The sequence below is a fragment of the Netta rufina genome (genome assembly GCF_964035555.1).
Source record: "Netta rufina genome assembly, chromosome: 1".
Taxonomy (NCBI): domain Eukaryota; kingdom Metazoa; phylum Chordata; class Aves; order Anseriformes; family Anatidae; genus Netta; species Netta rufina.
Genome location: NC_140123.1, coordinates 119,604,177 through 119,617,099, shown reverse-complemented (window position 1 = coordinate 119,617,099; position 12,923 = coordinate 119,604,177). Strand labels below are relative to the sequence as shown.

General features: G+C 43.2%; 1 protein-coding gene across 1 annotated transcript; it reads left to right on the top strand.

Moving 5' to 3' along the window:
• Positions 1-5,351: 5,351 nt before the first annotated feature.
• On the top strand, positions 5,352-6,461 carry GPR15 (G protein-coupled receptor 15; the record flags this gene model as incomplete). The annotated part of the gene is made up of 1 exon (XM_084286383.1): positions 5,352-6,461. One exon carries the CDS (start codon positions 5,352-5,354, stop codon positions 6,459-6,461), a length of 1,110 nt encoding a protein of 369 aa, XP_084142509.1.
• Between the last annotated feature and the right edge of the window lie 6,462 nt (positions 6,462-12,923).

Below are 12,923 nucleotides of genomic sequence, written 5' to 3'. Positions count from 1 at the left end.
AAATAATTAAATGGGTAGAGCACTGGTACAGGGTGACCTGGTCGTTTGGAAGTTGGGGGCAAGCAAACATATGTGTCAATAGGGTCATCAATGAGCACGTTCGTTTAAGAGCACAGAGTGGAGGCTATACTTGCATGGCAGAAGACTTTATCCTGGGAAAAATGAAAAGGACAAATGAGTCATGGTGGATTACCAGCTGCCAAGATGTGGCTGTGGCCAAAAAAAAAACCATGTTCCTGCAGCCATGGGTGTACAAACAGAGAAATCACAAGGAGGACAGGAGTTATATCAGCTCCGGAGTTGCCACTGGCTGCTAACATGCTGTGTCTAGTTTTGACATGTTGGCAAAGCAGAGATGAACCTGAAAAGGGGCATGAAAATCACTGTGCAATGAGAAAGCCTTTTTCAGGGAAACATATCAAAGAAGGTTAGCCAGTACAGTATATTGAAGAGAGAGCTAAGGAGTTACAAGATCATAAAATACAAGTAATGACAATAGGGAACAAAAAATCAGTAATAATTTTTCGTGGCAAAACTATCAGAATTTGAAGCTAGAAAATGTTTGAAGAAAAAACACACACACTAAACAACTCTGTATTGTAAACTATGGAATAAGAAGACTTGCAATCACTATAAATCATAGCGAATAATCTAACACTGGCAAGCCTACAGTTTTTGTTTGTTTGTTTCCCTAAAAGATCTAATCTTGTAAAAATGAGAATCATTTCTGGAAAATTCGTCAGTCATTGCTACTCCCATTATTGAATTAGACTACATTGGCCTCTTCTTACTCATCATCCGCCCTGATCAGTGATATGTGCAGCTGCTTAAAAACAACCATACGAAAGAGAGTTGCATGTCCATTTAATTTAATTTAAAATGCTCTCAACTAATTTCACCTGTTTTTTTGTTTGTTTGTTTGTTTGTTTTTTGTTTTTGTTTTCTGGAAGAAAACCACTTCATATAATAAGGGTAACCCAATAAAAACATTACAAACGAATGTTCACTGCTAACACCGATATTTTGCCATTTTCTTTTCACACCTCCTCAATCTGCTTCAGCAGAACCTCTGCTAGATTAGATCAGCTACACAATAGGATTATTCCAGAAGATTTTCAAAGTAAAAGTTTGCTTTAGAAACTGCGGTAGTTCACACATGAAAGCGCGAAGTGAATAATGCTGATGGCTACAGATTAAAAGCTGTTCCTGCCTTGTGCAGATCTGTAGTTTCTTAGATAGCAGACCTGCATTGTGTCTTGTACCTCCAGCAAGAGTGTTCCAGCACTGACAGTTTTACAGCGGTGTTGCAAACAAGCCAACAAAAACCTCCTGTGTTGTAAAAGAAAATCTTCATACAAAATTTGTGGTGTTTTAGCTCCTGCACATTAAGGAAAATAAGTAAACACTCAGAGGAGGAGGCATTATCTGTATTAAATGGAGTTGGTAATGGATGAGAAATGAAAAAGACTTCTTCAAATACCACATTCACTTCTTTAGTTACTGATTCAGACCTGAAAAAGGTGCTTGAAAGATTGCCTATTTCTTTCAGTATTACTAGCTTGTTTTCTACAAGATATTGCTTTTTCCAACAGATAGTCTGTAATAAAAATGGCAGTTTTAATTTTCTTCTTTTAGGCATGATCTATGAACATTTCACACAGACAATGCAGCAGAAATCCCATGGATTCCCCTCAAACCTTTATATAGAGTCACCCTGGTATTAATTTTGCCTTCTGTATTTTTCTATCTTTGGCACAGAAGACTGTGGGCAAAGCAAATCCTACCCTGATTACATTTTTCACAGAAAGAAGACCTTCCAGATGTGCTTCTTCCAAATATGATGAATAGCACAGGTTCTCTGTAAAGATACCCACTCAGCCTCCAGGTCAGGGGTCTCCAAACTTTTTTGATCATGGACACTAATTAGTGAAAGATTTTTGAGCATGCACCTCCATTATATGTACATTTATTTATAAATCAATTACACTTACTACTCTACTAACATATTAGGCACATCATAAAATAAACATAAAAATAGAAACTAAAAAAGGATGAGAAAAAGAGGAAAGAAATAAACACTTTTTCAAAAATAGTTTTATTTACTAATTGCACCAAAAATATTTTCTTCCCACATCCCACGTTGAAGACCATTTCCTCTAGGTAGGAAACTACTTCAGCCCATCCTGGTGCACTTCTCGGCACCTACAATTTTACTTGAATCAGTTCCACCCTCTCCTCTTCATTTTGGGATGAAACTTCTGTTATTTGGCATTCATCTGGTTTCCTCTGAGCTTGCCTTCGCCACAGTTGTAGCATAGTAGGACAGTTTCAGCCAATATTTTTTTATTTGGTCTACAAATCTCTATTCCTTACAGAAGGTTTTTGAAGCACAATCATTTAGAAACTACTACACTTTCCTTCATGGCCAAATGAAGCTCTGTTCCTTCTCAGCATTTATCATCATTAATAATTTACTGATGCACACTAATTTCATCTAAATGCCTGTGCTTATATAAAAGCACATGTACAGGTTAGAATAAAACACTTAACCTAGCAGTAAAACAGATCAAGAAAAAAAAAAAAACACCCACCTTGCTACCAGAAATGCTTCAATTGTAGAGATCTGTAAGGGGTGGTGGTGAAACAAATTAAATCAACAAATTAAATCAACACCCCACATACTTCCTGTACAGATAGTTTTGCTGCATATCTTTTACTCTTTTTGCCATAACATTATAAGGCTACCATAGCACGTGTCAACAAGCTTTACCCAACTGAGAACAATAATCTTAAATGTTTTCCCTCGCTACTGTCAGAAAAGCTGCTGAGGCTTTACCAGAGTGTGATCATGTTTTGAGCTGTACCTGCCGTACCGAGCAGCTGCCTGCAGTTCAGCGACTGCAGTATTTCCTATTAGGCAGGTTTAAGGAACGGCGAAAACACCGACACGACGCGCTTCACAAGTGCATTTTTAAAAAAACAGGGTCATCAGAGAAGCAGAAGCGCTGAAGTGGCTCTGACCACACGCAGGGCCACAACAACAGCATCTGTCGCGTGTGGTCACAAGAGCTTCAGGTTCACTCTCAGGTTCAAAACAACTCGGCACCTGGTGGCCGCGCGTTTCACATTGCCTCAAGAGCACTGTGGCAAGGGCTGGAGAGGATGGGTACCCCGGGTGGAAGGAAATAGGCTGCAACCAAGCCAATGGCTGCTGCTGCAGCAGAGCCTTTTGTCCAGGAAAAGAACTGAGACCTACCTGGGGAGGTCCAGGAGGAGGAGGAGGGTGCTGTAGATGTCTAGGAAGGTATTGAGGAGGGGTGGAGGTTGTCCTCCTGGTGACAACAACTCTCATGGCATCTCTGGGTCTTGGCATGTCGTGCTTTCTAGGGTTATCTGCACAGCAGCGTTGTGAGGGGCATTTCTGTGTGCTGAGTGTTTTTGAGAGCTCTCCGTCAGGGAAATGAGCTCTGGAAGACGCAGATCCTGCGCGAAGATAAGCCCTAAGCAAATCAATACCACATTAAAAAAAGACAAGGCTTACAGACCACCTGCAAACACACCTGCTGCTGCTTCACTGAGACAACTACGGACAGCTTCATCATTTACAAGAATACATCATAGCATTTTTGCAAATCCTCTGTCCTCTCTGACGCATTCACAAAGTACAGAGCTCACCCCAGAGAGCAGAACTGATCCCTGCTGGAAAAGGTTTACTGTCCAGTTTTTTGTTTTGCTATGTAAGGCTATTAAATTGCACGGAGACAACACGGTGAGGCAGCACAAGCACAAGAGGGCATGGGTATATGCTTATCTCATGGTTCTGTTAAGCTTCTTTAAAAGTTACTTGCTTTTTTGTGTATTTTGGGATGAAGAGAGGGAGGGAGGGAATTTCAAGGAGTATCTAGTGATGTGAGATGGAGGGAGAGAAGGCTGTGCCTGATTTATAAAGCTTGTGAGAGAGGAGTCCAGTAGTGCCCCATGGAAAGGAAGGCTGTCATGTATAACGGGCTCCTTATTAATCATCAAAATATCTGCAGTGGACAGCGATGGACCTAATACCCCTAGATCCATCAGTCTAATAGCAGCTGTCTGCCTGTCCAGGCTCCTGGAAGTCTACCAAGTACCTTCCACACTGGAGAGCACAACCTCAGCACCTCCGAGTGAGCCTGAGGGCATCCAGAGTGCCCTGGAAGGGACAAATTTGCTGCCTGTACGATGCAGAGTTTCTCTCTGCTTGTGGAGACAGACGTATGTGGTCCTGACCTACCTGGCTGGGACTGGAGAGCTTTCCAGGAACGATTTGCTCAAAGCTCTGAGAAGCCCCAGGACACGCCGGGGCTGTGAACATGCAGGTGGAAGGGGAAGGGGAAGACGAACTGATCTGCAGAAGAGAGGAAGGATGATGAAGAACAATAGTAGAGGTTGTTTCAAGTTAGTACACACTGACAAAGACGTAGTAACATCGGTACCTCAAAAAGTGAGAATTTTCACTTGATTTATGCAACACCACAAGAGCTGACGGTACGGTTAAGCTACAGCTGGAGCCGTGCACAAAACTGCAAACAAATGACGGAGGAAATTAGGGCTCTTTAGGAAAAGTGGGCAGCAAATCTAAGAATGGCTCAAAGGGATGGAGGCTTCGGGGTCAGGAGGAGAAGGACCACGCCACCATTCTGGGGACCAGGAGTGCGGCCTACAAGGAAGCTGGTGCAGGGATGGGAACACCACGTTAGGATTCGGACCCTAAATGTTTTTGGCCTAAGCACACCAAATGAGAGAATTACTCTCAACAGAAAACAGCAATCATAAACGAACAAAGAAAGTACAAAAGCCTCCAAGCTGCAGAAGAGCTGAGCTTGCCCCAAAGGGCAACTTAGGCAAAAAAAAAAACAACAAACTTGACGAAAGAGATAACGTGGCACCTGAATTCATCACTCTTTACAATCTTTAACCTCTGCAAACCAGTAATATCCTGTCCTAAAAAAAAATAATAAAAAGTTCAGAATCTTGAAAACAACCTTCCACCCCCCAAAACAAAAGCAATACACAAACCTCGTTCACCTCTGCAGGCAAACATAAAATGAAGATAAAATCAGTAAAACTAAACCTGATTTTTTTTTTTTTTAAAAAAGCTGCAGCTCTTTATTCATAGGACAGGGTTTTGACTAATCAGAGACGCTCGCCGCTTGTAGGTTTCCTACACGATTGGCTAAAAGTGTAAGAATTACCCCCCCCAAAACCACTTTTCTCCTCCTCCTTCCCCCTCTCCTCCCCCCTTATCGTGAACATGTTTTTAAAGCAGGCCTCGAGGGGAAGGGTAGGGGGAACTCGGAGCCTTCCTCAGCGCCAGGATGAGGACGGCCTGGCCAGAAATGGACCTCAGCCAGCTGTCGCCTGTGACTATGGTCACTTTGAACTACGACGACTACTTCTACGAGGACAACTGCCAGTACAAGCATCTGCAGCACATGACTACTTTCCTCCCCATCCTGTACACCGTCGTGTTCCTGGTGGGCATCGTCGGCAACTCCATCCTGATAGCGGCCTTGGTCTTCAAGCGCCGGGTCCAGAGGCTGATCGACATCTTCATCATCAACCTCGCCGCTTCTGACTTCATCTTCCTCATCACGCTGCCCTTCTGGGTGGACAAGGAGGTGTCGGACGGGAGCTGGAGGGTAGGATCTTTCCTCTGTAAAGCCAGTTCTTTTGTCATCTCCGTCAACATGTACTGCAGCATCCTCCTCCTCACTTGCATGAGTGCGGACCGCTACCTTGCCATCATGTACCCCGCTGTCGCCAGAAGGGTCAGGACCAGATCCTATTCCACCGGCCTCTGCATCTGCGTCTGGGTGTTATCCTGCTGCCTGGGGATCCCGACCCTGCTGTCCCGGGAACTGAAGGAGCGCTACGGCAAGACGTACTGCGCAGACAAAGCCGTGACAGAATCCAAACAGATCGTGTCGCTGATGATGTTGATCCTGGCTTTCTTCTTCCCGCTGCTGAGCATCCTGACCTTTTACTGCTCCATCACCAGGAGGCTCTGCATGCATTACCAGAGGTCCGGGAAACACGACAAGAAACTGAGAAAATCCATCAAGATCGTCTTCATCGTGGTGGCTGCTTTTGTCATCTCCTGGGTGCCCTTCAACCTCTTCAAGCTCATGGCCATCCTGTTGGGACTGCGGAAGCTGCCCGACTGTTTTCCCGACATGGTGGCCGAGGTGGGCATGCAGGTGAGCAGCCCCTTTGCCTTCGCCAACAGCTGTGCCAACCCTTTCATCTACTACTGCTTTGACAACTACATCCGCAGGGCCATGCTCAGGTGCCTGTGCCCGTGGGTGAAAGTCAGCAGCAGCGGCAGCGTCTCTGACACGTTGGACACCCGCCTGAGCCACTCCTTATCCAATTTCATCGCGGGGGAGTACGCTGCTAGGAAGAGGAAGCGCTCGGTGTCCCTCTGACTGGGAGCCACGACCGCGCAGGAAGGGACCTCTCTCTCCAGAGACGGCAGGAAAAGACTAAAGCAAGGAAAGGGGAAAAAAATAAACGAGCAACAGAGGCAGAGCTGCAGCTGTAGTGCAGCCGGCACGTCAGGCTGGAGGAGCAGCACTTCCCTTTAAAGACTGGTAAATGGAATAGGAAACCTTAACCGCTGACCTATGGTTCATGGTGAGTGCTGTGTCGCTGCACCGTGCAAGCCTGAAAACGCCGCCCTGAGAGAGATCCATGGAGCCCTCTCAACACACACAAGGGGGAGGCCGATCAGTCGGAGCCACCCCGAGGCAGGCTTTGAACTGAAATGCGGGTTTTCGTTCTGCTCGGAGCAAGAAAAACACAAGGATTGCTTCTCTTTGGTTCCTAGCCTACACACGAAAGCATCGCAACGTCCTGGAAACAACCTGATCGATGCTCCTTTTCTGGAGGTTTTCTGAGTTTAGAAATGCGATGTTTTACTGAATTGCTGTGTTACCTGCTGTCGTAACTTCAGCCTGGTGTGTTTTCCTTAAAAGTGTCAGCTTCTTGATTATGGGATTAAATCTCAGTTTTAATCGCAGTAATTAAGATAAGTTTCTAGCCCCTATGATTTCAGAAGAAAAAAAAAAAGGTCGAAGGCAGAGAAACCAGAAGACAAGCCAATGAGACTCCGCATTTAACATTTTTTCTTAAAAACGAACAAGTAAAAAAAAACACAATAACAACCCAACCACAAAGACCAAAAAAAAACAAAAACAAAACAACACCTTCACAGCTTTTAAGATGTTTTTTGTGTTATCTGACACAATTTCTGACTTCTTGGGTTGCTGGATAACAGCAGGATGCTGTGCACCATTCGAAGTCCAGGTTTGCTGAGTTTAGCTGGGACCAGTTTATGTCAAGATACAAGCAAAGTCAAATGCAAATGTGCCTGAAAAGCAAAATTAGCCAGTTTCACAAACGTTTGAGTGAAACAGAGAATGCTGAGAAACCCTGGGTGCAGGAATGCTCACAGAAAAGGAATTCAAAAGCCTCACTCTGTTAGTTCATTGATACGAGTTAAATTCTGTACATAAATAGTAATAATAATAATAAATGCTCTAAGAAGCTGTTCCATTCCTATTTAGCAGTCTCTGGGAAATGCAGATGTCTTGCATTTTATACACTGTGGAGGAGATACCACTTTGCTGTCAAGTCTGACAGCAAATGGGATGGGGAAATAGGGAATCTCCTCATTGTTAACAGCTGTAACACCTCGTAGAAGAACAAGCTGAACAAATACGGCGTGAAGCAGCTCATCAGAAATCTGGTAATGGACTTCTCTTTCTAAATGGCAGTGACAGAAACCTTTTCTTAAAACAAAGGGTACAATGTTTTAAAGTGCACAGTTAAAATATGAATTGGACTGCCAACAGCACTGATACCTTGGCTGTGTTGCAATGTCTCACATTCTGTCGTCTCTCCTGTAAAATGTTTAGCTTAACATGCTGCTGCTTGTCATAAATCCAATAAATCAATACCTTAAAGCACCCAGGGTGTGTAATGTGACTGAGTCAAAAGACTGTTAGAAACTTTCCTTCTGTATTTCCTGATTTTTCGAGATTTCTATCTTTCTTCTCTTTTACACGTAGCCTTTGAAGTTTTTGAACTAGCTTTCACAAAACCCGCAAACGTGTTGACTTTAGAGGCAGAAGACATCTGATCACAAAGTGATTTAGCAACATATATGGAAACAAATCTTGAACTGCAATAACTAAAAGATATGTAATGATATTTACAGCCCTGTAAGTAAGGCATTTTCACTTCTGCCAGCTGAAACCAAAAAGTCAGCAAATATACATCTTTGGCTCTACTTTTTAAAAAGTAAAATAAGGTGGTGACAACTTCCATGAGATGCTACACGGGGAACCCCTTCCCACTTCACTGGGGGCAGAGTTTAAAGCTAAGCTATATGAATTTGGTTCTGTGATTGTTCCCTTCTTGTAGGGATGGGCATGAGCTTTGCCAGGACAGGAATGAGCTGGCCAACAGACCAGTGCCATCACTGACTCGAGCGGCTCAGGCACGGCTCCTTCACGAACAAAGGGTCCGCATCCATAGTCCTGAGATCCTTTTGAGTGTTAGAGAAGAGACTTTTCCATTTCATTGAAGCTGAGTTGTTTTCTAGGTAACGAGGCGCAGCAGATTGTTCCTGGAGTAACACTGAGATGTTTTGTAAATGTGTGGAAAATAACTTTTATTCTAATTAAAGAGGGTGATTAACAAAAAGAGCAATCACCTCTGACCTAGAAAGAAGACACAAGAACTTGCAGGGTGAACAGTGGCACCCGTGCAGACGGGCTGCAAGGCTTCAAAGAGAAGACAGCTATACCACAGCAGCCAACACAATTCATCAAAACCAGAGAGAAACGGGCAAAGCCCTGAACACTGTCTGGTCACAAGGGAAAAAATGTGCTAACTGGGTGATGGAGGAGGTACGTCTCTGATGCAACTGCAGCACAACTGCATTCATTACAGCTTTTCCCTTGCCTTGCCTTTCCTCTGTATTCTCTAAACATCCGTAGTAGGGATAACTATTTTGAGTGTTATGAATAAATTCTGGTATTTGCATTTTTTCTCGAGACTTGCAGCAGAGCTGCTTAATGAAGGCAGAGACACGAAAGCAAACCTCACCCTATGGCAGCACAAGCCCATCAACCAAGGCATAGACCCCAGCCCTGCTAGGGTAAGTGCAGGCAAAAGCATCTTCTAGCCATCCACAGGTGGTTGGGATGAGATGATGGGATCATCAAAGAGATGCTGGGATGTGTGCCTGGGTTGCAAGGGAGTACCTGAGACACACACCAGCTTTTCACGCTCCCCTCCCTTCGCTGCATGCATTTTTATTTTTTTTTTTTTTCCCCACTACCTCTTCTAAAAGGTTTTGTTTTTCTTCCTCCACGTGAGAAACTTTACTCCCCACACCTAACTGCCACCCGCCTGCTTCAGGCTTACAGATGGCACGCAGAACGACGACTGCGTTTTCAGACCTTCCTGTGTCTGGAAATCAGAGCACTGCAGTTCAAATTTCAGTCTTGTTTGCAGCGACCTTCAAAAACGACCGTCTCAATTGTCTCCTCTCGCCAACCCTTTACCCTCTGTATACTTTTATTAGTATCTAACAAGTGGCTTATTTTTTAGTTGAAAAAGAAAAGAAATCTCTGATTTACATTCCAAATAACCTGAGATCTCTATCACTGAAAAAATATCACATCTTGTTTTAAAGAGCATTTTCTTAGTGAGTCAGACTCACTAATTATTTCCCTCAGCCTCAATCCCATCCAAAGAAGAACAATCTCTTTGGAATATAATCAATTTACAGGAATTTCGGTTATTTTAAGTTGGTGCTGCTGGTTTCATTTGGTTTTGCTTCAAAATACCAGACCAAATTGGACCACTGACCTAGAAAATCTACCAGGATCTCCTTCCACTACCTAACCTTTCACACTAGCCCCTGGAAAAAAAAATAATAATAAAGCAAAAAATTTGCTAAATATTTCAAGGCTTGAAGAGAATCACATGCAATGCCACAGCAAATGTTTCAAATGAGTCAAAAAAACCTACAAAGGAGGCAACTAATCAATCAAAGCAAAACTCTCAGGATTATTTTAGGCTTTCATCCAAAAGATCATACCCTACGAAGATGCTCATTTTATTTTTGTGAACTGCAGATCTGTTTTAGAACGTAAACGTTACTTTCAGTTAGTTCTTACAAGCGTAAGACAACAGAAGTAATTTGAACAAGCTTCTGGAATTTTGACTACTTCATGTTAATATTCATTATTTGTTTGATAGCAGTAATACTGCTTAGGATGGTACCAAAATTATCGTGATTTCAAGTAATTAACCTGGTAGTTTTGAGTAAGGTAACAGCCTGCCTATTTTATCCTTTTTAAAAGAGCTTGTTGACTCCAGAGTGCTTTGCTGTGTGACATGGAAGAGTTGCGATTCTGACATGACACCTACCATGGATCTTGGTAAGCAATCTGGACTTCTTTTTAATAAATGGGAGATGATTCCAGCTATGAAACGTGGGGTTTGTTTGTTTGTTTGTTTTCAATCTAACGTCTCCTTTCATTGTCATGGAAATGTAGCACGGTATTACTAACTAGAAAGCTGTCCGCAGCTCTGGGTGGGAACGTGCATCTGCCCATCCCACAGAGCTTTTCATGATTTCAGAGATATTTTTGTACTGCCTTGGAATGAAATCGAGACCTCTGAGGTTTTCATGAAAACAACTACAAATAATAATAATATAAAAAAACAACAATCTAGAGGTTAGTGCTCTTTCCTGAGGTGTACACAATTGAAGGTCAAGTGCCTCTGCTTCTTGACGTAAGTCAGACCGGGTCAGATGCATCTCTTGGTCTCCGTTTTGGCTTCAACAAATCAACATTTTCCAGAAATAACGTGTTTCATCTCAACACAAAGGAAAATTGTACCCAGAATCGATGCTTACTTAACTGAGCAAGGAATTTACGCAGCCGTCATCTCAGCACCAGATGCACCAGTGTGGACAGCTGCACAAAGACGCTGCCATGCTACATCCAGTAAAATCTGTTGATTGCTGCACAGGAACAGTAAGAGAAAATAGAGAAATAAAAGAAATAGGAGAAAATAAGGTTTCTTTTACAGGTGCTAGTAAAGCATATATTATAAGTGGATGCCAGCTCACAAGTGGGGACACTTACGTGCACTTCTAGCAGTTATATACTGCTGGAAGATCAATTTGCTGTTCCTGTATAATCACTTATATTCATGAGTCAGCAGAGACTCGTGAGCGGATCTGCAAGCAGTGAACACAAATCATTGCGTGCTCCAAAATTTCTAACTGAAAAACAATTTTGGTTCTTCTCATGTTTAAAAGGCTCCCAGTTAAGGAACATTATTTGAGGTAAAAGCCTGGCAAAGGAAGAACAGGAAGAAGTTAAAGAAAATGGCTTGAGGACGCTCCTACAATGGGAAACAGATCCACACAGACTGGTTACCAAATATGCCAGCATTTTGCATGCAGTCAAAGAAACTGAGATTGGATGATGAACAGGAACAAGGGAAGAGCTCCCCAAATTCCTGCCCAGTGGAAATACGCACTGACAATGCATTAAAATGGACTCGAAAGTAATTACTACGCTACCTAATGTCACACACACAGGTAGCCCTAGGAAACCAGAAGCAGCCCACATTACTTCACGTAATATTTTAATTCTATACCACAAAACCTGCAGTTAGTGCACTCGAGGTTTCAGTAACAACCCAAGCACCTGCTCAGTTTCCAGATGTGGGTCTTCAGCGCCCTGCTGGAGTCCCACTGCACGTGACAGGAGGTTCTGGAGAGCCCACGTGTGGGAACTGAGTTCCCACACGATGCTCAGTAAAGTCCAGAGAGAATCTGGCCCCAAACACCTAGGCATGTAAGACAGGAGTTCATAATCAAGTACAAGAACGTGAAATATGGGGGATGAGAAAGTGAAGAGGATTCATCACTCAGAAGGAAAGCCCTACAAAGGCCATGCTGGTAGGGCTGTTATTTATTTTTAAATACGAATTGAATTGCAGGTCTTATTTTCCCAACTCACCGCTCCTGTGTTTCTGTAACAGATAAATGCAGCTTTAGAAATAGGGGTCACGTGTTGTGTTTGAGAGCACGCAACATTATCAGTATCAATCATCTAAATAATGCATTGTAACCAAAATACATCTTTTCAAACTTCAAAACAGTTTCTTTCTTAGTAAGAGATTCGTATTCTTAGTCAGAAGCTCCCACTAAGTCCAGTCAGTGAACTTACTTCCTCTACTGTTTACTTTTCACATTTTCTAAAGCACTTGGGGTTTTACCACAGGCATCCCTGCAACAGAAGAGAAGAGACCAGTGGTTCTCTGGAAATTTGGACTGCATTTTGCTGCTGGGGTAGGGCACGGGGGAGGCAAGGCCGGAATCTGTGCTGAAAGAAAACGCTTCCCACGAAGTGACTGGTGACTTCTGAGGCTTTCGTTTGTGGATGTCTAGCTTCAGACCCTTTGCAAAGCACTGATTTCCAGAAAGGGCTGAGTACTCGGTTTCTAAACAGCTGGTTCTTCATAAATAAATCAATTAGATAATCACACAGAATAACTGGATGCGTCCAACAGTCACTAGTCAAGTCCGTAAGTAACCCACCTTTGTCCCAGAATTTGATGGTCTTTCTCTGTTTGTAGATAAAACTAGCTACTATTAATACAAAATGACAGCTGCCACCTGAAGGATGCCCTTTGTTTTACCCTGAGTTTGAGGCAAAGAAAACCAGAGCGAGCATGAAACTGCGTGACACTCTGCTCTGAGCACGAAACTTGGACGGCGGTTTTAAAAGCCATCCAGATTTTCAGTCTAGCTTCAAAACCGACGGGCAAAATCACCAGAAGGACAGACCTAA